General features: G+C 40.9%; 9 protein-coding genes across 12 annotated transcripts; 7 read left to right on the forward strand and 2 right to left on the reverse strand.

Annotated features, from left to right (window-relative positions):
* The first annotated feature begins 217 nt into the window (after positions 1 to 217).
* LOC6575638 (PRA1 family protein 3) lies at positions 218 to 1,421 on the forward strand. The gene has a single exon (XM_002001611.4). It carries the CDS (start codon positions 578 to 580, stop codon positions 1,202 to 1,204), a length of 627 nt encoding a protein of 208 aa, XP_002001647.2. The 5' UTR covers positions 218 to 577; the 3' UTR covers positions 1,205 to 1,421.
* On the reverse strand, positions 1,289 to 3,296 carry LOC116803864. The gene is made up of 2 exons (XM_032728839.2): positions 2,346 to 3,296; positions 1,289 to 2,278 (listed from the first exon to the last, which is right to left on the reverse strand). The coding sequence occupies exon 2, from the start codon at positions 2,239 to 2,241 to the stop codon at positions 1,834 to 1,836; it is 408 nt and encodes a 135-aa protein (XP_032584730.1). The 5' UTR covers positions 2,242 to 2,278; positions 2,346 to 3,296; the 3' UTR covers positions 1,289 to 1,833.
* Positions 3,297 to 3,367: 71 nt separating this feature from the next.
* On the forward strand, positions 3,368 to 4,818 carry LOC6575640. 2 transcript variants are annotated; one of them, XM_044008944.1, is made up of 4 exons: positions 3,368 to 3,635; positions 3,698 to 3,942; positions 4,002 to 4,178; positions 4,239 to 4,818. In XM_044008944.1, exons 1-4 carry the CDS (start codon positions 3,456 to 3,458, stop codon positions 4,459 to 4,461), a joined length of 825 nt encoding a protein of 274 aa, XP_043864879.1. In that variant the 5' UTR covers positions 3,368 to 3,455; the 3' UTR covers positions 4,462 to 4,818. The 2 variants fall into 2 exon arrangements, with proteins under 2 accessions (XP_043864879.1, XP_032584729.1); XM_032728838.2 differs by having other exon boundaries at positions 4,002 to 4,175; positions 4,239 to 4,580.
* Positions 4,819 to 5,509: 691 nt separating this feature from the next.
* LOC122757273 lies at positions 5,510 to 6,781 on the forward strand. Its single transcript, XM_044008943.1, has 4 exons — positions 5,510 to 5,756; positions 5,847 to 6,094; positions 6,163 to 6,336; positions 6,399 to 6,781. Exons 1-4 carry the CDS (start codon positions 5,541 to 5,543, stop codon positions 6,607 to 6,609), a joined length of 849 nt encoding a protein of 282 aa, XP_043864878.1. The 5' UTR covers positions 5,510 to 5,540; the 3' UTR covers positions 6,610 to 6,781.
* Positions 6,782 to 15,149: 8,368 nt separating this feature from the next.
* On the forward strand, positions 15,150 to 16,421 carry LOC6575641. Its single transcript, XM_002001614.4, has 4 exons — positions 15,150 to 15,396; positions 15,487 to 15,734; positions 15,803 to 15,976; positions 16,039 to 16,421. Exons 1-4 carry the CDS (start codon positions 15,181 to 15,183, stop codon positions 16,247 to 16,249), a joined length of 849 nt encoding a protein of 282 aa, XP_002001650.2. The 5' UTR covers positions 15,150 to 15,180; the 3' UTR covers positions 16,250 to 16,421.
* Positions 16,422 to 18,010: 1,589 nt separating this feature from the next.
* On the forward strand, positions 18,011 to 20,269 carry LOC6575642 (serine protease inhibitor 28Dc). 2 transcript variants are annotated; one of them, XM_002001615.4, is made up of 2 exons: positions 18,011 to 18,824; positions 19,146 to 20,269. In XM_002001615.4, exons 1-2 carry the CDS (start codon positions 18,142 to 18,144, stop codon positions 20,107 to 20,109), a joined length of 1,647 nt encoding a protein of 548 aa, XP_002001651.1. In that variant the 5' UTR covers positions 18,011 to 18,141; the 3' UTR covers positions 20,110 to 20,269. The 2 variants fall into 2 exon arrangements, with proteins under 2 accessions (XP_002001651.1, XP_043864951.1); XM_044009016.1 differs by lacking the exon at positions 18,011 to 18,824 and adding an exon at positions 18,995 to 19,085 and having other exon boundaries at positions 19,146 to 20,268.
* A 194-nt stretch (positions 20,270 to 20,463) lies between these two features.
* On the forward strand, positions 20,464 to 26,262 carry LOC6575643 (WW domain-containing oxidoreductase). 2 transcript variants are annotated; one of them, XM_002001616.4, is made up of 6 exons: positions 20,466 to 20,651; positions 20,715 to 21,224; positions 21,285 to 21,464; positions 24,294 to 24,423; positions 24,497 to 24,625; positions 24,682 to 24,942. In XM_002001616.4, exons 1-6 carry the CDS (start codon positions 20,560 to 20,562, stop codon positions 24,865 to 24,867), a joined length of 1,227 nt encoding a protein of 408 aa, XP_002001652.2. In that variant the 5' UTR covers positions 20,466 to 20,559; the 3' UTR covers positions 24,868 to 24,942. The 2 variants fall into 2 exon arrangements, with proteins under 2 accessions (XP_032584684.2, XP_002001652.2); XM_032728793.2 differs by lacking the exons at positions 24,294 to 24,423; positions 24,497 to 24,625; positions 24,682 to 24,942 and adding an exon at positions 26,176 to 26,262 and having other exon boundaries at positions 20,464 to 20,651.
* Positions 24,880 to 25,780, reverse strand: LOC6575644 (succinate dehydrogenase assembly factor 4, mitochondrial). The gene is made up of 2 exons (XM_002001617.4): positions 25,415 to 25,780; positions 24,880 to 25,337 (listed from the first exon to the last, which is right to left on the reverse strand). The coding sequence occupies exons 1-2, from the start codon at positions 25,467 to 25,469 to the stop codon at positions 25,036 to 25,038; spliced, it is 357 nt and encodes a 118-aa protein (XP_002001653.1). The 5' UTR covers positions 25,470 to 25,780; the 3' UTR covers positions 24,880 to 25,035.
* Positions 26,182 to 26,507, forward strand: LOC6575645 (protein CEBPZOS). Its single transcript, XM_002001618.4, has 2 exons — positions 26,182 to 26,311; positions 26,365 to 26,507. The coding sequence occupies exons 1-2, from the start codon at positions 26,182 to 26,184 to the stop codon at positions 26,505 to 26,507; spliced, it is 273 nt and encodes a 90-aa protein (XP_002001654.1).
* Positions 26,508 to 26,514: the final 7 nt, after the last annotated feature.

The raw sequence follows: 26,514 nt of genomic DNA on the forward strand, positions 1-26,514 counted from the left end.
GTTGGCAAATCCTCAATAAATTGAATTGAGATCGTTGCAAAGACTAACAAATTAACAACAAACAAGTTCTTTTGATGACAAAAAAAAAGAAAATAAGTATTCTTAAGTTTCTTAGTGAAGCAAATTGCATTTGAAATAAATAAAGTATCGATAGATGCATTTTTAATTGGTAAATTCACTTTATCGATACGCTGACACTCAACACAGGGTGACTCATGCCCGCATATCTCATGAGTCAACTTGTTAAAGATATTTGTCGCACTTAATCAAAGAGGCACACACTCACAAATTGCGTGTCAAGCGTTGAGATTTCCAAGCTCTTAAACTGGACAGCAAATATAGTGACTCCGAGGAAGATTCCATTTGGCATAGCACAGACGAACGGGCACGTCTATTGCCCAAAAGAGGAAGCGAATCGAATAGTTTTGGCTTGCGGCCCAAGCTAAGGCAGCTGGCGTCTCAGCTGTTTGACCTCGAAGAGGTGCAGCAATTAACGCGTGGCCTACGCCAAGTGAATTACCAAAAGCTCAGCCAGGAGTTGCCTCAGAAGTTAAATAATCCCAAATACTCTAAAACCATGTCGGCACCATCAACCTCTTCCGTTGGCGATGCGGCTGCAGCGCTCTCTGGAAATTTGCAGCTTGCACCACTCCGAACTCTGGATGACTTTGTGCTCGGATCGGCGCGCTTTCAGCTGCCCAACTTGAAGGACTTTGACAAGTGGGGCAACCGCGTGGTCAAGAACTTGCTGTACTATCAGACGAACTACTTCCTCGTCTTTCTGGCCATCTACGTCATCATGATAGCCTGCAATCCCATGAAAATCATCAGCGGCCTGATCGTGCAGGCTCTGCTAATCGCCATCATTTGGCAGTTCTTTAACAGCAAGTCCAAGACGAACTTCATAGCCAGTCGCCTGACTGGTGGCAACCCGATTCTTGCTCAGCAGAATGCCCAGCAAAAATGGTACATCCTGGCAGGCGCCCTGCTGGCAAGCTATCTGTTCCTGCACATGATTAGCGCGGTTCTGCTGACGGCCTTCACGCTGCTGCTGCCCGTCTCGGTAACCTTCATCCATGCCTCGCTGCGGCTGCGCAACATGAAGAACAAGCTGGCCAACACCATCGAGAGCTTCGGCCCGTCCACGCCTATGGGCTCGCTCCTGGATGCATTGAATGTGCGCGCCGAGGGACTCGTCAATTAAAGCGGCAGATAAATAATGCTCATTGTTGGTCATGTTTGAGGGAATGTCTCCCCCTTTTGAATAGATGCTTCGATTCACTGTATACACCTATATATATATCTATATTTATATATTATGATTTGATCTTTTTTACGTTTAAAAATGAATTTCTTACCCACGTATTGTTTCTGCTAATAAGCAATTATAAAAGTCAATAAAAGTTTTCCCTTAAAGTAAATCATTAAATAACGAATTTCTGATGTTTACTCAAAGTTCACATGGATTGTAAACGTGCATACAGATGGATGTGATTGTAATATATATGCATACATATACGTTGAAGAGTTTGATATGCTTTAGGCAAAGGCAGACATTTACCAATAAATCGACTGGCTATTTGAAATAAACAGATTAGATAGCAGCACATTCGATTGTCAGGTACAGAGAAATATATGGGCTATATACAGATATAGGGTACAGTAATTTGAATTGAAAACAGAATAATGCTTGCCAACAAATCAAATGACTTCCATAAGTATGAGTATGTGAGGGCACTTCCTTTAGGTACTGAACTGAAAATATCGTTGAATATAATGAAATAGAAATGGAGAAGACTCTCTCCAGCAATAGTCGACTAATCTAGATTCCCGTTAACGGCTTAATATAGATTTTAAGCTCTCACGCAACTCAACCGTTGCTGGACAACCAGATAATAGCTGCTGCGTGCTGGAGAGCCAATCCCTGGGCACTTGGCGTTTGGGCGCGCACACTGTCACACCCTCCAAAGAGCAATAGTTCTCGTCGTTTATAATTGTGAAGTTCAGCTTGGCATCGCAGCTAGCCATCAAGACAATATCATTTTCGTTCTTGTGCGAGACTTCCAGTAGCTTCGCATCTACGGCACCCAAGCAGTGCGGCACGTGCCACAGCCCCTTATGTCCTGCAACAATTTTGCGCCAATCCGAGACGCTGGGATGTGGCATAAAGGCGGGTGATAGCGTATTGCACAGCACTTCGCTCATATCCTGGATAGTGGCAGGCACTGTGGAGCAGCTCATTTTGAAGGCGTTCGACAGATCGACCACACGCTCTGCGCTGCAAAGGTAGTTGCAGAATATACGTTCTTGTAACGGCACGATATTTCAGTAATATTCTTACTCACACTGGCGTTAGGAAGAGCCGGCATTCAGGATCTATGGGCCGGTGTATGGAGTTCTTATTCAATTGCTCCCCAACCAAGCCGGTTCGAGTACGGAATTCCCCATGGTTGGTTGCATTGTAAAAGATCTTGGCAAACAGGTAATCAAAATCGCGATTCAGATTCTCCTCATTCACCCAAATCCTGCGCCGGCTCTCATTCACATTTTCCACTTTGCCATGTCGCCACCTTTTGCTTGGCGGATCTTCAATCGTCACTTGGATCTTTGCCCGCTTTGTTGGTCATTTTTCTAACGTTACCAGCGCTTCATAAGGCAAAGGAACTATTTGTTGCAGACAGTGCAAATCTTCGACGTCCATTTTAACAGAATTGAATCGCGCGCCGCTCAGCTAACAATTAGCGCACTGAACGTAAAACTCCCCGGTTACCGATAGAAAAGTATCGATACTTAGTCAGCTTTCCGTAGATAGCGTAAGAATCGTTTCGATTTCATAGCGATTCAAAATTGAAATATATTTGACGGAATTCTATTAAATAGCATTTATAAATATTTAACAATAAAGTTAAAATAGTAAATTAGGCTATGAATAACTATCTAATTTAAAAATAAATGTATGTATATGTAATAACTTAATTTAGTTTCATTTTTGTAATATAAAACTAAATCGATCTTACCCTCGAGCTTTTGCTGGATATCAATTGTGTTATTAGCGCGTATTTTGAATACTAATCGAATGCTAGTCATAAATTATATATTTGTTGTCGCTTTAGGGTTATAAATAGATTTGCAGAAATTGCTTCTCAATTGTTTCCCTTCGCGTAGCAGAATCACATTTTGTCACAGAGATAAAAAGCTGAGAGCCAAAGAGATGAAAATTCTGGACTCCCCCGTTGCTCTTTGTCTTGTTACTGCTGCGACAAATAAAAAAGGGAAAATGTATTCATGTATATGGAATATATAGCAAAAAAAAAAAAAAATGACATAAGTGTTTTTTCTTCTTTGAAATTTATTTTTGCTTAAAAAGTAAAAAGCGCAGTTTCGAATTAGTGCGCATTTGTTAGCTGCAGTGATTGGTAGAACAATTGACAAAGATAATAATTTGAAAACAAAAAATGTTGGAATTGATGCGCAATCATTGGACTCTGCTACGAGATGTATATCAACACGATCGCACAAATCTAACGGGCTACGATCTAATCAATAGCTATATAAATTGCAACGAACAAGCGAATCATGTGAAAATTTACACGACGGACGATGATTGGATGGATCATGGAACATTTGTGCTAATCGTTAGTACTATATGAAGGGAATATAGACAATATATAGTTATGTATATACATGTCTATTACAGCACAACAATATCAACAAATCAGATATATATCTAAATACTCTAAGTGGTTCGTTCAGGGATCTACAAAATCTGCTGAATTCTCTTCAACTGAACGATCGAGTCTGGTTTTGTGGCTATAAACAGGTATTGAAGTTACCTGTAAATAACTTTTGCCTTGAGAGAGGACTAAGTTTGAAGAAGTTGGATCAAGTGGAAACATATGTATATTATTTACCTCAAACGACTATAGAATCATTCGATAGTCGGTAAGATATGACTTAGTTTAACATATTATATATATGTGTATATAATACATATTTTTCAGTTTAATTGCAGATATAAATTTCGCTCCATTGAGCCTTAAGCACGCTACTTTAGTTGATGAACATTGGCCATATCGTTCAACTGATTCTTTGGCACTGATCGAGGATCGCATCCAAAATCATATTAGTGTTGGCGCTTTCGATGGAAATGGTCAACTTTTGGCCTGGTGCTTGAGGTGGTAAAATTCGAATTATATATCTCTTATACATATATACCACTAATATTTCCTTTAATTTAGGGCTGTCCAGGGTAGTCTCAGCAATTTGTATGTGTTACCCTCTTATAGGCGTCTCGGTCTGGCTTCTTTGCTGGTGCGTCATATGGCTAAAGAAATTGCCGCAACTGGAGCCGAGGTTTTGGCCACGATTGCCTTTGGCAATGAAATTTCCCAGCTATTTTTTGAGAAACTTGGTTTCAAGCTTATCGACAGTATAGTCTTCACCATGGTGCCTGCACTCTGATTCTACTGTATAATTATATATATCATATATCAAACATGAAATACCTCAACAAAATATAGAATATAAAGCTCATTGCTGAATGTAAACAAACAAGTGCTCTTTATTAAATATAAATTTTACATGATAATTATTACTATTAAAATGTGTTACACAACGTTTATTTATTTTCAGATAATTTAAAATTAACTTATTTCAATTTTACTGAATGTATTTGAATTCGCTCCAATTGCTCATAATCCACTATAACACACTGCAGCTTCAATTACTTTGAACTTCACCCGTAACCGTTTACCAGCGAATATGCAGAAAAAATACTCTGCATGCTATTGTAACCAACCAGCAACAGATCAGCGAAGCGACTGAGCAAGAGCTGACAGATGCTTCCCATTTTATAGACAGCACAATTCGCTCAAAATAGGAGCTGAGCGCATGAGAGCTTTTTTGAGCTAGTTGTCTTACTCATTACATACGAAGTGCATGCAGAAGAAGAATAAGTGTACTTATTACCGACAGGCAGAGTAACGGAGATAAGTAAACCGACTCAGCTCTTCTTACTCATTGAGAATATCATTTTTAGATTTTAGTTGATATTGTATCCAAGTAGAATTAGTTCGTCTCGACATAGTATGTATGTATGTATGTATACGTGCACATGTTTTATATTATGCTTGATAGACATTCACAGTAATCTAATCTACTGAATGAATTTACAGTTTAGTTACCTGACGAATTATCTTTTTACTGATTTCTCAGTGTTTAGTCGAAAATCTTTGTCAACGCCGGCGCTGCTGCCAGCTGTTATTAATCTTATAGTATCAATGCATGCTGAGACTCTCTTCATTTAGTTAGCTGCACTAGAGGCCTTGCACTTGCGCACACATATGCGTATATGTATGTTTATATGTATACAGTTACATTTGATTACTTGCGTTTCATTTTTTGAAAATTGTAAAATGATAAACACATGTACCCAATTGTTGTCAACTGACTCTCTCTCGCTCTTTCGAATTCGCCTATTTATAGAAGTGCTTATGATTTCGCCCTTTTTAGTTGTCGGGCGAACTTGGAGCCGGTTGGTCATGTCGCAAATGCAATACAAGTCGCATTCGCTTGTCGAGATAAGCCGCAGTGAATGGAAAACTTTGCTAGAGCTTTACAAGCACAAACCACTTGAACCCAATGGATATGGGCTAATAAAGAATTATATTAAATGGGTAGCTGAAGATGAGAAGGTGGATGCTAAAATATATTCGCTCGATGGCGAATGGCAAAGCGATGGCACTTTTGTAATGATTGTATGTACACAGAGAGAGTGCAGTTAAGAAGAGAGTAAAGTAATGAGAGTGTGCTCAACAAATTATGCATACATTTACTACTCTTCGTAGGTTGACCATGGCATGGCCGTCAAAGAACTCTCTTTTAATACACTCAGCGATAATTTTGAGCGATTGACAAATGCAATGCTTTGTGTGCTATACGAAGCTACCGATGCTTATTTGCTCACAGCCTATGGAGAGCGGCTTATACCAGTAGTAGATGCCTTAAGAGAGACATGTAAGAGCATTTTGAAGAGAACGGATCAAACAGTCTGGTACAGAGCGAGCAAAGAGTTAGTTGCAAGCTTTACAGCGGAGTATGTATTTGTTACAGACTACAGAGAGCTCTGAAAGCTCTATTAACATTTGTGTTTTGGTTTTTTAGCCCACCTGCTGGAATCGAGTTGCGTCGCTTGGAGGTGAAGCACGCCTCGGCCATCAATGAAATCTGGCCGCATCGTTCGGAAGGTTCTGTTGCATTTGTGAAGAGCTTGATAACTCACAATATTTCAGTGGGCGCCTACGATGAGCAAGGCAATTTAATAGCCTGGTGTATGAGGTGTGAACGATAACCTATCGAATATGTATATGTGTGTTTGTACTTAAAGAGTTCCTTCACAGATTACCTAGTGGAGCGTTGGGTCTGCTGCGGGTTGTGGATACCCACAAGCGCCTTGGCTTGGGTAGTTTAATGGTTCGTTATTTATCCAAAAAAATTTCGGAGCTCGGAGATGAAGTTAGGGCACCTGTTGTAACGGAGAATACGCCCTCTCGCAAAATGTTTGAAAAGCTTGGCTTTCAGCAGATCGATCACGTTTACTGGAGCTGGTAGCGACAATTAATACAAACTTTAAGATAAGTAATGCAACAATATTCCAATATTTCAGAATATGTATTAGAAATGTTGGTCATTTCTTTGTTTTGTGTATTGAATTGTCATTCAAAATTATGAGCTTTTACTTTTGTTAAAATAATAATAATACTAATAAAATTTATGCACATGATTTTATTGTTTTTATATTAGGGTATTTAATAGTCGAGCATTTCTGACTAAATAATCCATTATTAACTCTTCTAGTGAATGTAACAAAAACAATACTTGAATTAGGGCAGCTGCATGACAAAAGCTGAGTGCTACGAGACTCTGCATGACAAAAGCTGGATGCTACGAGACTCGATCAGGTACATCAATGCCAAAGACTGAATAATATAAATTGATTGTTCATGAAATATAAAACATATTCATGTGCTTAACTCTTCTAGTGAATGTAATAAAAACAAAATTCGAAACTTGAGTTTAGGCGGCTGCATGACAAAAGCTGATTGCTACGAGACTCTGCATGACAAAAGCTGAATGCTACAAGACTTGATGTATGCTACTGTATGCCGTATGCCGTATGCTGTATGCTGTATGCTGTATGCTGTATGCTGTATGCTGTATGCTGTATGCTGTATGCTGTATGCTGTATGCTGTATGCTGTATGCTGTATGCTGTATGCTGTATGCTGTATGCTGTATGCTGTATGCTGTATGCTGTATGCTGTATGCTGTATGCTGTATGCTGTATGCTGTATGCTGTATGCTGTATGCTGTATGCTGTATGCTGTATGCTGTATGCTGTATGCTGTATGCTGTATGCTGTATGCTGTATGCTGTATGCTGTATGCTGTATGCTGTATGCTGTATGCTGTATGCTGTATGCTGTATGCTGTATGCTGTATGCTGTATGCTGTATGCTGTATGCTGTATGCTGTATGCTGTATGCTGTATGCTGTATGCTGTATGCTGTATGCTGTATGCTAAATAGAAGGTATAGCCCTATGAATGATTAAGAAACTGTGCTTAACTCTTCTAGTGAATGTAATAAAAACAAAATTCGAAACTTGAGTTAAGGCGGCTGCATGACAAAAGCTGATTGCTACGAGACTCTGCATGACAAAAGCTGAATGCTACAAGACTTGATGTATGTTACTGTATGCCGTATGCTGTATGCTAAATAGAAGGTATAGCCCTATGAATGATTAAGAAACTGTGCTTAACTCTTCTAGTGAATGTAATAAAAACAAAATTCGAAACTTGAGTTTAGGCGGCTGCATGACAAAAGCTGATTGCTACGAGACTCTGCATGACAAAAGCTGAATGCTACAAGACTTGATGTATGCTGTATGCTGTATGCTGTATGCTGTATGCTGTATGCTGTATGCTGTATGCTGTATGCTGGCTATGAGCACCAGTTAATGATTATGGCTATTAAATTGTAATACATTGATATACTGTTACTGCATTGTATACTGTTACTGCAGAGCGCCTGGAAAAAGTTTCAAATTAAGCAACTAATTTGTTACTAAAAGTACTTTGAATTAGTATGCTTTATATAGATTTCGATAACTTTACATCGATTTCGATAACTTCTTATTGGTTTCGATAAATTCTTATCGGTTTCGATAACTTTTCATAGATTTCGATAACTTTTTATCGATTTCGATAACTTTTTATCGGTTTCGATAACTTTTATCGATTTCGATAACTTTTCATAGATTTCGATAACCTTTCATAGATTTCGATAACTTTTTATCGATTTCGATAACTTTTTATCGATTTCGATAACTTTTTATCGATTTCGATAACTTTCCATCGATTTCGATAACTTTTTATCGGTTTCGATAACTTTGTATCAGTTTCGATAACTATTTATCGGTTATGGCCGAAGCTAAATGCTCATCCATTGATGCTGTATGCTGTATGCTGTATGATGTATGATGTATGCTGTATGCTGTATGATGTATGATGTATGCTGTATGCTGTATTTATCAAGTTTTATCAAGTTTTATCAAGTTTTTATCAAGTATGATGTATGCTGTATGCTGTATGCTGTATGCTGTATGCTGTATTTATCAAGTTTTATCAAGTTTATTTGTCTGAAATGGCGCTCAACGTAATGACCTTGGGGGGTCAATGACCTTGGGGGGGTCAATGACCTTGGGGGGTCAATGACCTTGGGGGGGTCAATGACCTTGGGGGGTCAATGACCTTGGGGGGTCAATGACCTTGGGGGGGTCAATGACCTTGGGGGGTCAATGACCTGGGGGGGTCAATGACCTTGGGGGGGTCAATGACCTTGGGGGGGTCAATGACCTTGGGGGGGTCAATGACCTTGGGGGGTCAATGACCTTGGGGGGTCAATGACCTTGGGGGGTCAATGACCTTGGGGGGTCAATGACCTTGGGGGGGTCAATGACCTTGGGGGGGTCAATGACCTTGGGGGGTCAATGACCTTGGGGGGGTCAATGACCTTGGGGGGGTCAATGACCTTGGGGGGTCAATGACCTTGGGGGGGTCAATGACCTTGGGGGGTCAATGACCTTGGGGGTCAATGACCTTGGGGGGGGTCAATGACCTTGGGGGGTCAATGACCTTGGGGGGTCAATGACCTTGGGGGGGTCAATGACCTTGGGGGGTCAATGACCTTGGGGGGTCAATGACCTTGGGGGGTCAATGACCTTGGGGGGGTCAATGACCTTGGGGGGGTCAATGACCTTGGGGGGGTCAATGACCTTGGGGGGGTCAATGACCTTGGGGGGGTCAATGACCTTGGGGGGGTCAATGACCTTGGGGGGTCAATGACCTTGGGGGGGGTCAATGACCTTGGGGGGGAAACTTGAGTTAAGGCGGCTGCATGACAAAAGCTGATTGCTACGAGACTCTGCATGACAAAAGCTGAATGCTACAAGACTTGATGTATGCTACTGTATGCTGTATGCTGTATGCTGTATGCTGTATGCTGTATGCTGTATGCTGTATGCTGTATGCTGTATGCTGTATGCTAAATAGAAGGTATAGCCCTATGAATGATTAAGAAACTGTGCTTAACTCTTCTAGTGAATGTAATAAAAACAAAATTCGAAACTTGAGTTTAGGCGGCTGCATGACAAAAGCTGATTGCTACGAGACTCTGCATGACAAAAGCTGAATGCTACAAGACTTGATGTATGCTGTATGCTGTATGCTGTATGCTGTATGCTGTATGCTGTATGCTATATGCTGTATGCTGTATGCTGTATGCTGTATTTATCAAGTTTTATCAAGTTTATTTGTCTGAAATGGCGCTCAACGTAATGACCTTGGGGGTCAATGACCTTGGGGGGTCAGTGACCTTGGGGGATCAATGACCTTGGGGGGTTCAATGACCTTGGGGGGATCAATGACCTTGGGGGGTCAATGACCTTGGGGGGTCAATGACCTTGGGGGGTCAATGACCTTGGGGGGGTCAATGACCTTGGGGGGTCAATGACCTTGGGGGGTCAATGACCTTGGGGGGGTCAATGACCTTGGGGGGGTCAATGACCTTGGGGGGTCAATGACCTTGGGGGGGGGGTCAATGACCTTGGGGAGGTCAATGACCTTGGGGGGGGTCAATGACCTTGGGGGGTCAATGACCTTGGGGGGGTCAATGACCTTGGGGGGTCAATGACCTTGGGGGGATCAATGACCTTGGGGGGTCAATGACCTTGGACTGGGGGGTCAATGACCTTGGGGGGGTCAATGACCTTGGGGGGTCAATGACCTTGGGGGGGTCAATGACCTTGGGGGGTCAATGACCTTGGGGGGTCAATGACTTTGGGGGGGTCCATGACTTTGGGGGGTCAATGACCTTGGGGGTCATTCGAAACTTGAGTTAAGGCGGCTGATTGCTACGAGACTCTGCATGACAAAAGCTGAATGCTACAAGACTTGATGTATGCTACTGTATGCTGTATGCTGTATGCTGTATGCTGTATGCTGTATGCTGTATGCTGTATGCTGTATGCTGTATGCTGTATGCTGTATGCTGTTAATCACACGTTTCATATGACTATGCCTTTTATTTAGCGAGTACATTCTGATCAATATTTTCCCAAGTTGTAACATCTACAAGTTGTGTAGGATGTACCATTCATCGAGTGTCTATCATTCAGCTTCTGTCAGTTATCTTCTGCCATAAATTCGCTAGAAGATCTAATCTAAGAGCATCTATATATCAGTGATCATGAATATGTTTTCTATTTCATGAACAATGAACTTATAATATTCAGTCTGTGGCATTGATGAGCATTTAGCTTCGGCCATAACCGATACAAAGTTATCGAAATCGATAAAAAGTTATCGAAATCGATAAAAAGTTATCGAAATATATGAAAAGTTATCGAAATCGATAAAAAAGTTATCGAAATCGATAAAAAGTTATCGAAATCGATAAAAAGTTATCGAAATCGATAAAACGTTATCGAAATCGATAAAAAGTTATCGAAATCGATAAAAAGTTATCGAAATCGATAAAAAGTTATCGAAATCGATAAAAATTTATCGAAATAGATAAAAGTTATCGAAATCGATAAAATGAATGATAGACACTCGATGAATGGTACATCCTACACAACTTGTAGATGTTACAACTTGGGAAAATATTGATCAGAATGTACTCGCTAAATAAAAGGCATAGTCATATGAAACGTGTGATTAACAGCATACAGCATACAGCATACAGCATACAGCATACAGCATACAGCATACAGCATACAGCATACAGCATACAGCATACAGCATACAGCATACAGCATACAGCATACAGCATACAGCATACAGCATACAGCATACAGCATACAGCATACATCATACAGCATACAGCATACAGCATACAGCATACAGCATACAGCATACAGCATACAGCATACAGTAGCATACATCAAGTCTTGTAGCATTCAGCTTTTGTCATGCAGAGTCTCGTACCAATCAGCTTTTGTCATGACCCCCCAAGGTCATTGACCCCCCAAGGTCATTGACCCCCCCAAGGTCATTGACCCCCCAAGGTCATTGACCCCCCAAGGTCATTGACCCCCAAGGTCATTGACCCCCCAAGGTCATTGACCCCCCAAGGTCATTGACCCCCCCAAGGTCATTGACCCCCCAAGGTCATTGACCCCCCAAGGTCATTGACCCCCCCAAGGTCATTGACCCCCCAAGGTCATTGACCCCCCAAGGTCATTGACCCCCCAAGGTCATTGACCCCCCCCAAGGTCATTGACCCCCCAAGGTCATTGACCCCCCAAGGTCATTGACCCCCCAAGGTCATTGACCCCCCAAGGTCATTGACCCCCCCAAGGTCATTGACCCCCCAAGGTCATTGACCCCCCAAGGTCATTGACCCCCCAAGGTCATTGACCCCCCAAGGTCATTGACCCCCCAAGGTCATTGACCCCCCAAGGTCATTGACCCCCCCCAAGGTCATTGACCCCCCCAAGGTCATTGACCCCCCCAAGGTCATTGACCCCCCCAAGGTCATTGACCCCCAAGGTCATTGACCCCCCAAGGTCATTGACCCCCCAAGGTCATTGACCCCCCCAAGGTCATTGACCCCCCAAGGTCATTGACCCCCCCCAAGGTCATTGACCCCCCAAGGTCATTGACCCCCCAAGGTCATTGACCCCCCAAGGTCATTGACCCCCCAAGGTCATTGACCCCCCAAGGTCATTGACCCCCCAAGGTCATTGACCCCCAAGGTCATTGCCCCCCCAAGGTCATTACGTTGAGCGCCATTTCAGACAAATAAACTTGATAAAACTTGATAAATACAGCATACAGCATACAGCATACAGCATACAGCATACATCATACTTGATAAAAACTTGATAAAACTTGATAAAACTTGATAAATACAGCATACAGCATACATCATACATCATACAGCATACAGCATACATCATACATCATACATCATACAGCATACAGCATACAGCATCAATGGATGAGCATTTAGCTTCGGCCATAACCGATAAATAGTTATCGAAATCGATAAAAAGTTATCGAGTTCGATAAAGAGTTATCGAAACTGATACAAAGTTATCGAAATGATAAAAAGTTATCGAAATCGATGGAAAGTTATCGAAATCGATAAAAAGTTATCGAAATCGATAAAAAGTTATCGAAATCGATAAAAAGTTATCGAAATCGATAAAAAATTATCGAAATCTATGAAAGGTTATCGAAATCTATGAAAAGTTATCGAAATCGATAAAAGTTATCGAAATCGATAAAAAAGTTATCGAAATCGATAAAAAGTTATCGAAATCTATGAAAAGTTATCGAAACCGATAAGAATTTATCGAAACCAATAAGAAGTTATCGAAATCGATGTAAAGTTATCGAAATCTATATAAAGCATACTAATTCAAAGTACTTTTAGTAACAAATTAGTTGCTTAATTTGAAACTTTTTCCAGGCGCTCTGCAGTAACAGTATACAATGCAGTAACAGTATATCAATGTATTACAATTTAATAGCCATAATCATTAACTGGTGCTCATAGCCAGCATACAGCATACAGCATACAGCATACAGCATACAGCATACAGCATACAGCATACAGCATACAGCATACAGCATACAGCATACAGCATACAGCATACAGCATACAGCATACAGCATACATCAAGTCTTGTAGCATTCAGCTTTTGTCATGCAGAGTCTCGTAGCAATCAGCTTTTGTCATGCAGCCGCCTAAACTCAAGTTTCGAATTTTGTTTTTATTACATTCACTAGAAGAGTTAAGCACAGTTTCTTAATCATTCATAGGGCTATACCTTCTATTTAGCATACAGCATACGGCATACAGTAACATACATCAAGTCTTGTAGCATTCAGCTTTTGTCATGCAGAGTCTCGTAGCAATCAGCTTTTGTCATGCAGCCGCCTTAACTCAAGTTTCGAATTTTGTTTTTATTACATTCACTAGAAGAGTTAAGCACAGTTTCTTAATCATTCATAGGGCTATACCTTCTATTTAGCATACAGCATACAGCATACAGCATACAGCATACAGCATACAGCATACAGCATACAGCATACAGCATACAGCATACAGCATACAGCATACAGCATACAGCATACAGCATACAGCATACAGCATACAGCATACAGCATACAGCATACAGCATACAGCATACAGCATACAGCATACAGCATACAGCATACAGCATACAGCATACAGCATACAGCATACAGCATACAGCATACAGCATACAGCATACGGCATACAGTAGCATACATCAAGTCTTGTAGCATTCAGCTTTTGTCATGCAGAGTCTCGTAGCAATCAGCTTTTGTCATGCAGCCGCCTAAACTCAAGTTTCGAATTTTGTTTTTATTACATTCACTAGAAGAGTTAAGCACAGTTTCTTAATCATTCATAGGGCTATACCTTCTATTTAGCATACAGCATACGGCATACAGTAGCATACATCAAGTCTTGTAGCATTCAGCTTTTGTCATGCAGAGTCTCGTAGCAATCAGCTTTTGTCATGCAGCCGCCTTAACTCAAGTTTCGAATTTTGTTTTTATTACATTCACTAGAAGAGTTAAGCACAGTTTCCTAATCATTCATAGGGCTATACCTTCTATTTAGCATACAGCATACAGCATACAGCATACAGCATACAGCATACAGCATACAGCATACAGCATACAGCATACAGCATACAGCATACAGCATACAGCATACAGCATACAGCATACAGCATACAGCATACAGCATACAGCATACAGCATACAGCATACAGCATACAGCATACAGTATACAGCATACAGCATACAGCATACAGCATACAGCATACAGCATACAGCATACAGCATACAGCAACAGATCAGCGAAGCGACTGAGCAAGAGCTGACAGATGCTTCCCATTTTATAGACAGCACAATTCGCTCAAAATAGGAGCTGAGCGCATGAGAGCTTTTTTGAGCTAGTTGTCTTACTCATTACATACGAAGTGCATGCAGAAGAAGAATAAGTGTACTTATTACCGACAGGCAGAGTAACGGAGATAACTAAACCGACTCAGCTCTTCTTACTCATTGAGAATATCATTTTTAGATTTTAGTTGATATTGTATCCAAGTAGAATTAGTTCGTCTCGACATAGTATGTATGTATGTATACGTGCACATGTTTTATATTATGCTTGATAGACATTCACAGTAATCTAATCTACTGAATGAATTTACAGTTTAGTTACCTGACGAATTATCTTTTTACTGATTTCTCAGTGTTTAGTCGAAAATCTTTGTCAACGCCGGCGCTGCTGCCAGCTGTTATTAATCTTATAGTATCAATGCATGCTGAGACTCTCTTCATTTAGTTAGCTGCACTAGAGGCCTTGCACTTGCGCACACATATGCGTATATGTATGTTTATATGTATACAGTTACATTTGATTACTTGCGTTTCATTTTTTGAAAATTGTAAAATGATAAACACATGTACCCAATTGTTGTCAACTGACTCTCTCTCGCTCTTTCGAATTCGCCTATTTATAGAAGTGCTTATGATTTCGCCCTTTTTAGTTGTCGGGCGAACTTGGAGCCGGTTGGTCATGTCGCAAATGCAATACAAGTCGCATTCGCTTGTCGAGATAAGCCGCAGTGAATGGAAAACTTTGCTAGAGCTTTACAAGCACAAACCACTTGAACCCAATGGATATGGGCTAATAAAGAATTATATTAAATGGGTAGCTGAAGATGAGAAGGTGGATGCTAAAATATATTCGCTCGATGGCGAATGGCAAAGCGATGGCACTTTTGTAATGATTGTATGTACACAGAGAGAGTGCAGTTAAGAAGAGAGTAAAGTAATGAGAGTGTGCTCAACAAATTATGCATACATTTACTACTCTTCGTAGGTTGACCATGGCATGGCCGTCAAAGAACTCTCTTTTAATACACTCAGCGATAATTTTGAGCGATTGACAAATGCAATGCTTTGTGTGCTATACGAAGCTACCGATGCTTATTTGCTCACAGCCTATGGAGAGCGGCTTATACCAGTAGTAGATGCCTTAAGAGAGACATGTAAGAGCATTTTGAAGAGAACGGATCAAACAGTCTGGTACAGAGCGAGCAAAGAGTTAGTTGCAAGCTTTACAGCGGAGTATGTATTTGTTACAGACTACAGAGAGCTCTGAAAGCTCTATTAACATTTGTGTTTTGGTTTTTTAGCCCACCTGCTGGAATCGAGTTGCGTCGCTTGGAGGTGAAGCACGCCTCGGCCATCAATGAAATCTGGCCGCATCGTTCGGAAGGTTCTGTTGCATTTGTGAAGAGCTTGATAACTCACAATATTTCAGTGGGCGCCTACGATGAGCAAGGCAATTTAATAGCCTGGTGTATGAGGTGTGAACGATAACCTATCGAATATGTATATGTGTGTTTGTACTTAAAGAGTTCCTTCACAGATTACCTAGTGGAGCGTTGGGTCTGCTGCGGGTTGTGGATACCCACAAGCGCCTTGGCTTGGGTAGTTTAATGGTTCGTTATTTATCCAAAAAAATTTCGGAGCTCGGAGATGAAGTTAGGGCACCTGTTGTAACGGAGAATACGCCCTCTCGCAAAATGTTTGAAAAGCTTGGCTTTCAGCAGATCGATCACGTTTACTGGAGCTGGTAGCGACAATTAATACAAACTTTAAGATAAGTAATGCAACAATATTCCAATATTTCAGAATATGTATTAGAAATGTTGGTCATTTCTTTGTTTTGTGTATTGAATTGTCATTCAAAATTATGAGCTTTTACTTTTGTTAAAATAATAATAATACTAATAAAATTTATGCACATGATTTTATTGTTTTTATATTAGGGTATTTAATAGTCGAGCATTTCTGACTAAATAATCCATTATTACGTGAGTTAAGTTTTAATTCACATAACTAAAAGATCTTGATTTGTTTTGAAATTATTTTTAAGTACAAAACTAATATCCGAATATAATACTTTTAATGACAAAATCATAGTCATCATAGCATTATAAATTTGGTAATTGAATCATTGAAAAATACAAAACATATTCACTGTTTTCCAAATTGGAAAATAAAAAATTTTCCATCGAAAAAAGTATGGAAATTAATTTGACGCAAATAAAAAATTTACCAGCTATACATTGCAAATCAATATTGACATATGATAAGGAACTATACGACTTACAGGCGAAGGGGGAAACACCCACAATATCTCAAAAAGCAGTTCGAAACAAACTTTCCCAGTGAACCCCAAGCAAGAGTATGACAAATCTTTGATGAATAAATCAATATACATTCATATGCAAACTGCCAATCTTAATATTGTCTCAAACACGAAATTTCTGCATACACTATAGGAATAGATAATACGTATACAATAATCTCTAAATATTTGCTCAAGTTCTTAGTGTCAAACAGAGATGCGTCAAAGAGAGCGTCAGTTATTAGTATTCTAGTCGCATGGATGGGAAGTTGAACAATGAGCATGATAATCAACTGAAAAGGGGTTAGAGAACGCATGACTCGAGAATACCCTATGCAAAAATTCGAGCTGTCTTTGCATGAATATCAACTGCTGTCTATATGCACACTGATGGCCAAAATATGAAGTACAGCAAGTTAAGTTGGTTACCGGCTAGCCTTGAAATGAACTGGATCAGAAAATAAACCATCCAAAAGACATGCGAGTCAATAGCATATATAAACACATACAGTAATGTCTGCAAAAGTTGGTATGAACCAAATTTATTTTACATAAATGTATAATAAAGTTTCCACTTGCACAATTTTACAGTTCAGTTCACAGCGATTAGTTCAATTCACCTAATCGATTAATCGGTCTGCTGCTACACGATAAATGCCTGAATGATTGTTCTCTACTAGCCGTTACGGATTACATATATATGCGATTTGCAATTTACTAATTGGCTGGACATGCCTTTTTCCCTAAGCTTTTTGATAAGTATTGAGTAATAAGAGATACCCGCTAAAGCGACTCATCACTAAGCGCTAATTTTATTCCTGAATACTTAATAGAGAGCGAGAGAGAGTGAGAGTCTGAAGCCTGCTGATAGATACTTAAACATACACTATATTTAGATTGAGGGTATAAAACTTGATACTTATTTGGATCAACTATTTAATGAGGCTGAATTGAACGTAGTGCATGTCAACCAAATGTAAACAATAACGGGGTAAACCCAACGCAATGAGTTGTCATCAAAGAGAGCGCTCAGAGAGCGTCAGAGTTAAGAAGAGGCTGCGAGCGAAGTAGAGTGAGAGAGTGCTCGTGTGTGTGTGAAACGGAAGGGGTGCACATGGGACTGGGCTTGGATCGCACTTGTGATAACGAGTTTTATATATTTTTTTTTCGCATCAACCTATAAACTGTTGTGCACAAAGCGTGACAAGCTCAGTTTAACAGCAGCTTTAGAGGCGTTAACATCGCGTGCGTTAACTGCTACACATATACACACATATATACATATTATATGTATATGTAAAAACAATTCGTAACTAAAGATAAGCATAAATTGTCCCAATGTTAGGCTCGTATTTTTTGCTGGCCTTCGCCTGTCTGTTTGTCATTGGCAATGGCGATCTGGATTTGTGGCGCGATGTGCGGAGGCCGGAGCATCAGGCTCTGTTGCAAAAACTGAACGAGGCACACTCGACAGCCAGACCAGCATATTTAGCCCCAAAGGCGCCGACGCCGCCGCTGCCGCAGTATTTGCCTAGCGCTCCCGCTATGGCTCAGTCTGTTGCTGCTTTTCCGAGCATCGAATACGCTGGCTCCAGTTCGGGCAATGTGGATGTGGCCGCCTCGGATGACATCGCACGCAACGTACTCACTTTCGCGCAGAATCTCTCCAATCAGATCAATGCCAACTATCGAAAGACAGTGATTTTTTCACCACTAAGCATTGTGTCTGCGCTAGCTCTGCTACTGCTCGGCGCCAAGGGGCGCAGCTATTCGGAATTGGTTACCGTCTTTGGTCAAACGGATATGGTTAAGCTTCACGAACAATTCGGCTTGATGCTGCAGGATGTGCAGCAGCCAACTAGCCAGACGACGTCCCCAGTCCGTCAGCTGGATGCGTGGCACAGCAATAGCCTGCGCCGCAGCCTGCGCAACTATCCGCGCAATCGCCACGCCCCACAAGAGGTGCATGTGGCTAATGGGCTGTTCGTTAAGCACGGCTACAACTTGAATCCAGATTACAGGTGAGTCAATCAATTCAATTCTCAATAGCAACTTGGAACTTATATAGTTCAGGTTTTTCTATAAATATTTATTAATAACGTGAGACACGAGAGTATATTTCATCTCGACTACTTTAACTCGTTTTGCATCAACAGTTCTTTACATTATAACGGGCATCTCGTTCGTGCCTGTTAGAAATGTGCAATTCCGCGATAGCCATTGTTAAATATCGATTATTGCCCATCGGCCGCAAACCGAATTTACACAAGATTAAATCATTTGTATGAAAACTTAATTAATATTAAGAAGTGAATTCAATATTAAAAATTCTTCTCTTACAGACAAGCTGTCGTTAGCATCTATAAATCGGAATTGCAAATGCTCGACTTTGCCAACAGTCCAGCGACGGCCAGATACAATATTAACTCGTGGGTGGAACAGCAAACTAAGGGCAAAATCGAGAATATAATCCCAGACGATTTGCCGCAGGAAACGCGCATTGTAATGGCCAATACCCTGTACTTTAAGGCTATGTGGGAGATCGATTTCATAGCCAGTGCGACGAAAGTTGAAAACTTTTATCCCAATGGCGAGGGCAGTCAGCCCGTGATTCCCGTCGATATGATGGTCGGTGCCGGCGCCTTTCCCTACTACGAGGATCAGCAGCTTGACTGTCGGATCATTGGATTACCTTACCACGGCAATCTGACCACAATGTATGTGATTCAGCCCATGCGCTCCTCTGTGGAGCAGTTGGCATATTTGCAGCAGAGACTGAATGCGGATGCGATTGAGAACATGATAAGCCAGATGACAAGGCGATCGACAATTATAGCTTTCCCCAAGATGCATCTCACAGAGTCCTTTAAGCTGAATACATTGTTACAAGCGATGGGAATTGGCGGAATCTTCAACCCAGTACAAAGCGATCTTTCATTGATTGCCTCAAGTGAACCAACCGTGCAGGCACCTCAAATTGGACGCAGTTATTCGGATGGCTTGGGCAGTTTGCAACGTTTGGTGGCTCAACGACAATTGGCACAATCGAGTAAGACACCCACGCCCCCCTCCGACCTCATTGTGTCCGATATTCTGCACAAAGTGGACTTTACGGTCAATGAACAGGGCACCGAGGCGGCAGCTGCCACAGCAGCTATACTGAAAAAATCCGGCCCAGAGGTGCTGTTCCGGGCGGAGACACCTTTCATATTGCTGGTGCGTCACGATCTGACAAAACTGCCTTTGTTCTATGGTATGATCAATGAGCCACCCACAGCCAAAGCGAGTGTAATGCATAAGAATTAGAGACTAATCTAACTTCATAATTAGAAACTTAAGTAGCTAGTAATTTAAGTTGAGTGTATGTATTTAGAATAGATTCTTCAATAGGATTTTAGGCTTATAATTTAAAATATGTTCCACAATCAGCCTTGTGTACATACATATACAATTGCTCCTATTTATCTAATAAAATAAATTAAAATTTAATTTAAAACATTGATCTATTTGCATACCTCTTAACTAAGAATCGAACTGTATAATTTATTTCAAATGAAAACTCAGAGTTTGCATTTCAAAATGAGCGCCTACAAGTCGATAGTTTTCAACTGAAACTCCTATCGATAACTTGCGCGCACTGTGAATGGCAAAACGTACCGCCCAGGTCTGCCATACCGAACAGCTGTTAACAGTTGTAGCTGAAAACAAATTGTTCTTTGAACTCCAGACACTTTCTATACAAATACCAATACCAAAATGATGGCAATGCCCGATTCCGACTCTGAGGATGAGCTGCCACCTGGCTGGGAGGAACGTGCCAACGATGATGGTGTCGTTTGCTATGTCAAGCAAGTCTTCAAAATGAACAGCTTAAGGGAGGGCAATTAAAACATATGATTCCCACTTTGCAGCCAACAAACTAAGACGACACAGTGGACACATCCGCGAACTGGACGCTCCAAGCGGATTACCGGCGATCTGCCGCTGGGCTGGGAGAAGTACTACGACGAGCAAAGTCAACGTTTTATGTTCCACAACAAAGAAACAAAACAGCGCACAAATATTGATCCACGTCTGGCATTTGCTGTGGAGGAGCCGACACTAAATATCAGTCAAGTGCGTCAGCGCTTCGATTCGTGCAGCACCGCGCTGCAGATATTGCATGGCAAAGATTTACACGGCCGTGTGGCGCTTATAACAGGTGCCAACTGTGGCATCGGCTATGAGACAGCACGTTCCTTAGCTTTACATGGCTGCGATGTCATCTTCGCCTGCCGTAATTCAAGTTCAACAGCGGAGGCCATTGAGCGCATTGCACAGGAGCGTCCGGCAGCACGTGCCCGGTGTCGTTCAGTGGCCTTGGATTTGGGTTCATTGCGCGCTGTGCAGCAATTTGTAGAGGAAATCAAGCAGAGTGTTGGGTAGGTGTGACAAGTACAGTCTGATTTCCATATTTTAATATCATAATTTGAATATTTCAGTCATATCGACTATCTGATATTGAACGCCGGCGTCTTCGCTTTGCCACATACGAAAACTGTCGATGGATTCGAGACAACATTCCAAGTATGCCATTTATCGCATTTCTATTTAACGCTGCAGTTGGAATCACTATTTGACCATCGTACGCGAATTGTCGTAGTCTCATCTGAATCACACAGGTAAGTAGATCTAGTTATATGCCTAGAGCATTGAAACTCCGCTCTCTACATTTAAATGGCCGCCACTGTATCTGAATACTAACAGATTCATTCAAAAACAATACTCGAATAACCACTTGATGCTCTTAAATAGCCATTAGTGTATTTCCTGAACTGGGAATATTTTAATGGACTCCACTGTAACAGGTTTAGTTCGTAGAAACAGCATGCGCATAGCATCATAGTACACTAGACATACTGTAAGGACCACCACTGTATCTGAATGGAATCCACTGCATTCCGCTATGCGCAAATGGTACTAGGTCAATTTAAATGGCTGGCACTGTTGTGTATATAATCCAACTGTATTTGGCAGCATTTGTTTGCAACAAGTTTATTGCACTTATCGCTTGGACTTTGGTCCGGCTCGAGTCTTCGTTTGTTGTTTCTTTGCGTTGGCGTCTATGCAGTTTGTGACTAAACTATAAATAAACGCTTTGCATGTAATTTATACAAGAACATACAACATATCTATGTATGTATGTACATATGTATGCCTGTGTGTGGGCTCCCAAATATCTTACATTTAAATAAATAAACTAAACAGCGCTCAGCATAGCCTTTGCACATACATACATATGTATGTATGTATACATTTACATAGAGTATTAAAATATGTAATACTTCTGAATATTTTTTAATCTCCTAAAATTGCTTGTATGATGTCTTGGGCTTCTTCAAATAATGACCTTGCAACATTTGTTTGAAAAAATTTTTTTTGTTACGGCTAAACCTTGACTTCAAGGCGAGACGCAATTGAACTCGGCGTTCAAATCTGTTTTATTTACATTTTTATACTGCGCATATATAAACTACGTCATAAGTTTGCCCTAACAAGGGGAAATCTGTAAATAGGGAAATCTTGTTGAAAGTACTTTTAACATTACTAGTTTTTTAAACAGTCTGTTTACATTTTTATATGAACTTGTTCCGGTGTCAAATTGCTGATTTTGGTAAAATGGTAGCGGTGCCCATATAGAGTACCAAAAATTGTTTACATATTTATATGTACACATTTACACGCGCACACACACACTCATATCCGCTCTTGTGCATGTTCATATCAGCTGAAGCCACATACGTTCAATTCACGTGCTGCGCGCACAAGCACAGTGGTACGCAGCCAGCATTTAAATGTTGTCCAACAGTTTGGTTGCATATAACAGCATCTGGCTACACTGTGTCTGTATACGAATGGGCAGATAAATCAACGAGACTCGCGTGAAGCTACGAATCGACGAACAAAAAGCAATTGAAGTGAAGTTGCTCATTGTTGTTGGAGGTGGTTTTCGCAGCTGCGTTTCTTCAGCTGATTCTGTGTTCGTTACCGCCATCACGTATAACATTTGTTGGCTCTGCTTTTTGGGTATCTTTCTGTCTGTATCTCGTGGAAGCATGCAGCAAAAGTCGCGTGCGCCAATTGTGTACTCACTAAAAGTCATGTATGCCAGCCATTGCACACACACACACGCACACGCACGCAAGCATAGCATATCTATGTATGGGTAGGCTGTTAAATATGTGTCTCTGAGCATATCTGTGCATGGGCTGTCGAATATGTGTATTTGATGATTAATGTTGAGTTTCTATTGGGGTCAGAGCACACAAAGCGATAATGATAGGCGGGCGTTGCATGGTCGGGGCGTCAAGATTTGTTTGCTGCTTGGGAAATAAAATTAAGTTAATTAAAATGATTGCTATAAAAAACAATTGATAAAGAGACCTCTATGAAGAAATTAAATGAATTATAAATAGGCATTATGCTAATCTTTTGTTGAAGGATGTACATCCACCACAAGCTACAAGGCAAAGGGAAAAGAAGCTTATTTTATTTTTGCAGCAGTATCTGTGTATGCATGTACATATGTATGTATGTATGCAGCTAACTGCGTAAATATGTGTGTGCTCTACTAGGGCGGCATAATAAAATAACAAATTCAAAGTCCACAAATTGCGCGCTTTGCTTTGTTACATTTGATATTTCGGCATTTACGAATTGCACATGCGCTACACACTTTTGACTGACAGCAGAGTGAAATAAAGTTCCATTTCACGCCGTGCATTGTTGTTGTACAAAGGCTTTGTTGACTTTGTTCTAGGTTTTCATTCACGTGTAGGCGCCTTAGTCACAGTCATGGCCTGAACTTTTGTTCGTGGCTCGAGACTTGCATCTCATTAACGAGCATTGAACGCCGCCGCACAAACAACAGCAACAACAACAACTCGTTTGCTTCCAGCAAAGCGGTGGGTGCAAAGTCCAGAATGTGTTCAACTGGATGATGCCACAATGTTTATGAAAATACAGCAAGCCTTCTATTGAGCAAATATTCGCTTTCATGTTGCCAAAAAACACGTTCTTAAAAACTTACATATGTATGTATATAGTATATATGTAAATATATGTATGTATATGTTTGTATATGTAAATCATTTTGTTTTGTCTCAAAGCTATCGTTCTGATGTCCAGTTTGTTCGTTAGACTGGAGACTTCACTGTAAGCACACATAGTCGTGAGCCGGCAATGTACAGCAAAATCAAAACAAATATGCAGAAAGCGGGCCACAAACAGTAAACAATTTTTAGAACTGCGCGTCAAAAATAAACTTGAATTCCTTTCTCAATATCGCTGCTCGTCTCCCTCCCCCTGCATGATCTGGAATGATTAACCAATAGGCATATGTAAATACAAACGTATTCCTGTCCCTCCCCTTGCATTTACCGACTAGGGAGTCAGTAATGGCATGCATGTATATAAGGATGTATCTATCCCTGTCTCTCTCCCATTTGCAGATTTGCCAATCTGCCAGTGGAGAACCTAACGGTGCAGCATTTGTCACCGCCTGCAGAGAAGTATTGGAGCATGATGGCCTACAACAATGCAAAGCTGTGCAATGTTTTGTTCACCCAGGAGCTGGCGCAAGTGAGTCATGGGCTATAACTGTATAATTGACTCGTGATCAATGACCTAATTTCGCACATGCTTTCTTTTGCAGAGGTGGAAGCAACGGGGCATATCTGTTTTTTCGGTACATCCTGGCAATATGGTTTCGACACAGCTGTCGCGTAATTATTGGTTTTATCGATTGCTTTTTGCCGTGGTGCGGCCCTTTACCAAGTCCCTGGTGAGTAGTTGTATTTGGTCTTGGAACTTTCTGTTGTTAATCTTGACAATCCGCAGCAACAAGCGGCTGCCACGAGCATCTACTGCGCCACGGCAAACGAGCTGACCGGGCTATCCGGATTGTACTTTAATAACTGTTATTTCTGTGAGCCAAGCAAATTGTCCAGGAACGAGACGCTGCAGAAGCAACTGTGGACACTAAGTGAACGACTCATACATGAACTAATGGACCAACCAACATAAGAATAGACTAAATTTGTCATAGTAATCTTTTTAATACTTATTTCTATATATTATAATTCTTTTTTGTTTAGTATACATTTTGGTGTTTTCTTTTATCTTAATGCTAAACAATTGTTTAAAAAAGACCTAACTAAGTGCTAAGGAACAATTATTTGTGTTCCACTGGGACTAGAAATCGGAGACGCGTCCTTTGCGCTCCCAATCACCATAGCGTGTTGGCTCCGGTCCAGCGGGTCCGCCAATTTCGCCTGTATAGGGATTTGTCTGGTTGGGCCATGGCTTTAGTGGCTCCTTCTCCTGGTAGGGATGACGTGAGAATTCATCCAATTTACCTAGAGGCGTTTTAGCACGCAGTTTCTTCTGGAAGGCGATAAATTTCTCAGAGGTTGTCTTCGGCGGCTTAATCTCGACGACGCTGTCATTGCCACCAACGACGGCTCTGCAGGCGCTGCTCGTCGATAAGTAACTCACTATTCAAAATTAACGACAAATATTACAAATTAAATATGCTGCAATTTAAGCACACTAAAATCAAACACACACACACCTTGTTTGCTCATCTGCGGCATTGCACGCAGAGTTTGTTTTGCCATCGACTGCATTTTGGTATTGTTTTTCTTTTTTAAGTTCAAGTTTTGATCTGTTCTTATTTACAGTTATTCGAAGTACCGGTAACTGCGTTTAACTTCGTTGTTGTTGCGGTTGTAATTGAATATCGCGCTGATGTTGACACTTGCTCGGCTTGTGAACGTTTGTGGCAACTGAACTGTGGCTCGTTGTTTTTATAGCTCCGCGAGACAGCGCGTTGCCGTTTTTACTTTGTAGCTGATGCTGCTGCGGTTGCGTTGAAAGCCGCACGTTCAGATTTTACTTTTTTCTGTTGTGGTCTGTTACGTATTGTACTGGTATGCCGATATTGATAGCAGAAGAGTTATCGAAAATACGTGACGATAAACAGATTGGGCGATTGGTTATGAGCTGTGACGTCACTGCTAGCGGCCATTAGCTGAAATACTCCTAAAAAATAAAAAAATAAAATGAATTATCGAAGAAACATTGTCTCTACAATTAATGAATCAACAAAAACGCTAATTTTATTTTAACTTAACATAAATGTTTCTATTACTGTAGTCAAGATTTTAAAGAAATTTCGACGAAATCTTCTCAGCCGCTTATCCGCGTACATATCGCTTCCTTGACAATGTTGGTACATCGATATAATTCGATTCGATACATTTGTATTTTGCTTTGTAAGCAGTTGTCCGCATTGTATTTTATTATTTGTGTATTGTTTCACATTTATTTTAGTTTGTAATGTTGCCGAGGACACCGAAACCTGCACTTTGGAGATTCATCAAGGGTAGCGCCAAGACACTCTTTGTGCTGGAAGCAGTCTGTTTTGCTGCCAGCTACGGTCTCTACTACCGCATGAACACAGACCGAGGTAAGTGCCACATTTAGCTTTACATAAGCTTCCGCCTAAACGTTTACCTGCAGATTTCCGCCGGTACATTAACGAAAAATATCCCTACGCACTTGAGTATTACTATAAAATTGGCGAAATTGTTGGAGACATTAAGGCGCGGGAAACAGACGCAAAATATTGGAGGAGCACAGCGGAAGGATTCAAGAACGAATAAACTGCTA

This window comes from Drosophila mojavensis, unplaced genomic scaffold (genome assembly GCF_018153725.1).
Source record: "Drosophila mojavensis isolate 15081-1352.22 unplaced genomic scaffold, ASM1815372v1 contig_36, whole genome shotgun sequence".
NCBI classification, from domain to species: domain Eukaryota; kingdom Metazoa; phylum Arthropoda; class Insecta; order Diptera; family Drosophilidae; genus Drosophila; species Drosophila mojavensis.

Excerpts from the sequence above, each read along its gene's own strand:
- LOC6575643 (XM_002001616.4), top strand. The coding sequence starts at position 20,560 with ATGATGGCAATGCCCGATTCCGACTCTGAGGATGAGCTGCCACCTGGC. Across the intron at positions 21,225-21,284 it reads GAAATCAAGCAGAGTGTTGG|TCATATCGACTATCTGATAT; the intron begins GTAGGTGTGACA and ends TGAATATTTCAG. Across the intron at positions 21,465-24,293 it reads GTCTCATCTGAATCACACAG|ATTTGCCAATCTGCCAGTGG; the intron begins GTAAGTAGATCT and ends TCCCATTTGCAG.
- LOC6575645 (XM_002001618.4), top strand. The coding sequence starts at position 26,182 with ATGTTGCCGAGGACACCGAAACCTGCACTTTGGAGATTCATCAAGGGT. Across the intron at positions 26,312-26,364 it reads CCGCATGAACACAGACCGAG|ATTTCCGCCGGTACATTAAC; the intron begins GTAAGTGCCACA and ends GTTTACCTGCAG.
- LOC6575640 (XM_044008944.1), top strand. The coding sequence starts at position 3,456 with ATGTTGGAATTGATGCGCAATCATTGGACTCTGCTACGAGATGTATAT. Across the intron at positions 3,636-3,697 it reads ATGGAACATTTGTGCTAATC|CACAACAATATCAACAAATC; the intron begins GTTAGTACTATA and ends TGTCTATTACAG. Across the intron at positions 3,943-4,001 it reads ATAGAATCATTCGATAGTCG|TTTAATTGCAGATATAAATT; the intron begins GTAAGATATGAC and ends CATATTTTTCAG.
- LOC6575638 (XM_002001611.4), top strand. The coding sequence starts at position 578 with ATGTCGGCACCATCAACCTCTTCCGTTGGCGATGCGGCTGCAGCGCTC.
- LOC116803864 (XM_032728839.2), bottom strand. The coding sequence starts at position 2,241 with ATGAGCTGCTCCACAGTGCCTGCCACTATCCAGGATATGAGCGAAGTG.
- LOC6575641 (XM_002001614.4), top strand. The coding sequence starts at position 15,181 with ATGTCGCAAATGCAATACAAGTCGCATTCGCTTGTCGAGATAAGCCGC. Across the intron at positions 15,397-15,486 it reads ATGGCACTTTTGTAATGATT|GTTGACCATGGCATGGCCGT; the intron begins GTATGTACACAG and ends TACTCTTCGTAG. Across the intron at positions 15,977-16,038 it reads TTAATAGCCTGGTGTATGAG|ATTACCTAGTGGAGCGTTGG; the intron begins GTGTGAACGATA and ends GTTCCTTCACAG.
- LOC6575642 (XM_002001615.4), top strand. The coding sequence starts at position 18,142 with ATGTTAGGCTCGTATTTTTTGCTGGCCTTCGCCTGTCTGTTTGTCATT. Across the intron at positions 18,825-19,145 it reads AACTTGAATCCAGATTACAG|ACAAGCTGTCGTTAGCATCT; the intron begins GTGAGTCAATCA and ends CTTCTCTTACAG.
- LOC122757273 (XM_044008943.1), top strand. The coding sequence starts at position 5,541 with ATGTCGCAAATGCAATACAAGTCGCATTCGCTTGTCGAGATAAGCCGC. Across the intron at positions 6,095-6,162 it reads GTTGCAAGCTTTACAGCGGA|CCCACCTGCTGGAATCGAGT; the intron begins GTATGTATTTGT and ends TTGGTTTTTTAG. Across the intron at positions 6,337-6,398 it reads TTAATAGCCTGGTGTATGAG|ATTACCTAGTGGAGCGTTGG; the intron begins GTGTGAACGATA and ends GTTCCTTCACAG.
- LOC6575644 (XM_002001617.4), bottom strand. The coding sequence starts at position 25,469 with ATGCAGTCGATGGCAAAACAAACTCTGCGTGCAATGCCGCAGATGAGC. Across the intron at positions 25,338-25,414 it reads GCCGCAGATGAGCAAACAAG|TGAGTTACTTATCGACGAGC; the intron begins GTGTGTGTGTGT and ends AATTTTGAATAG.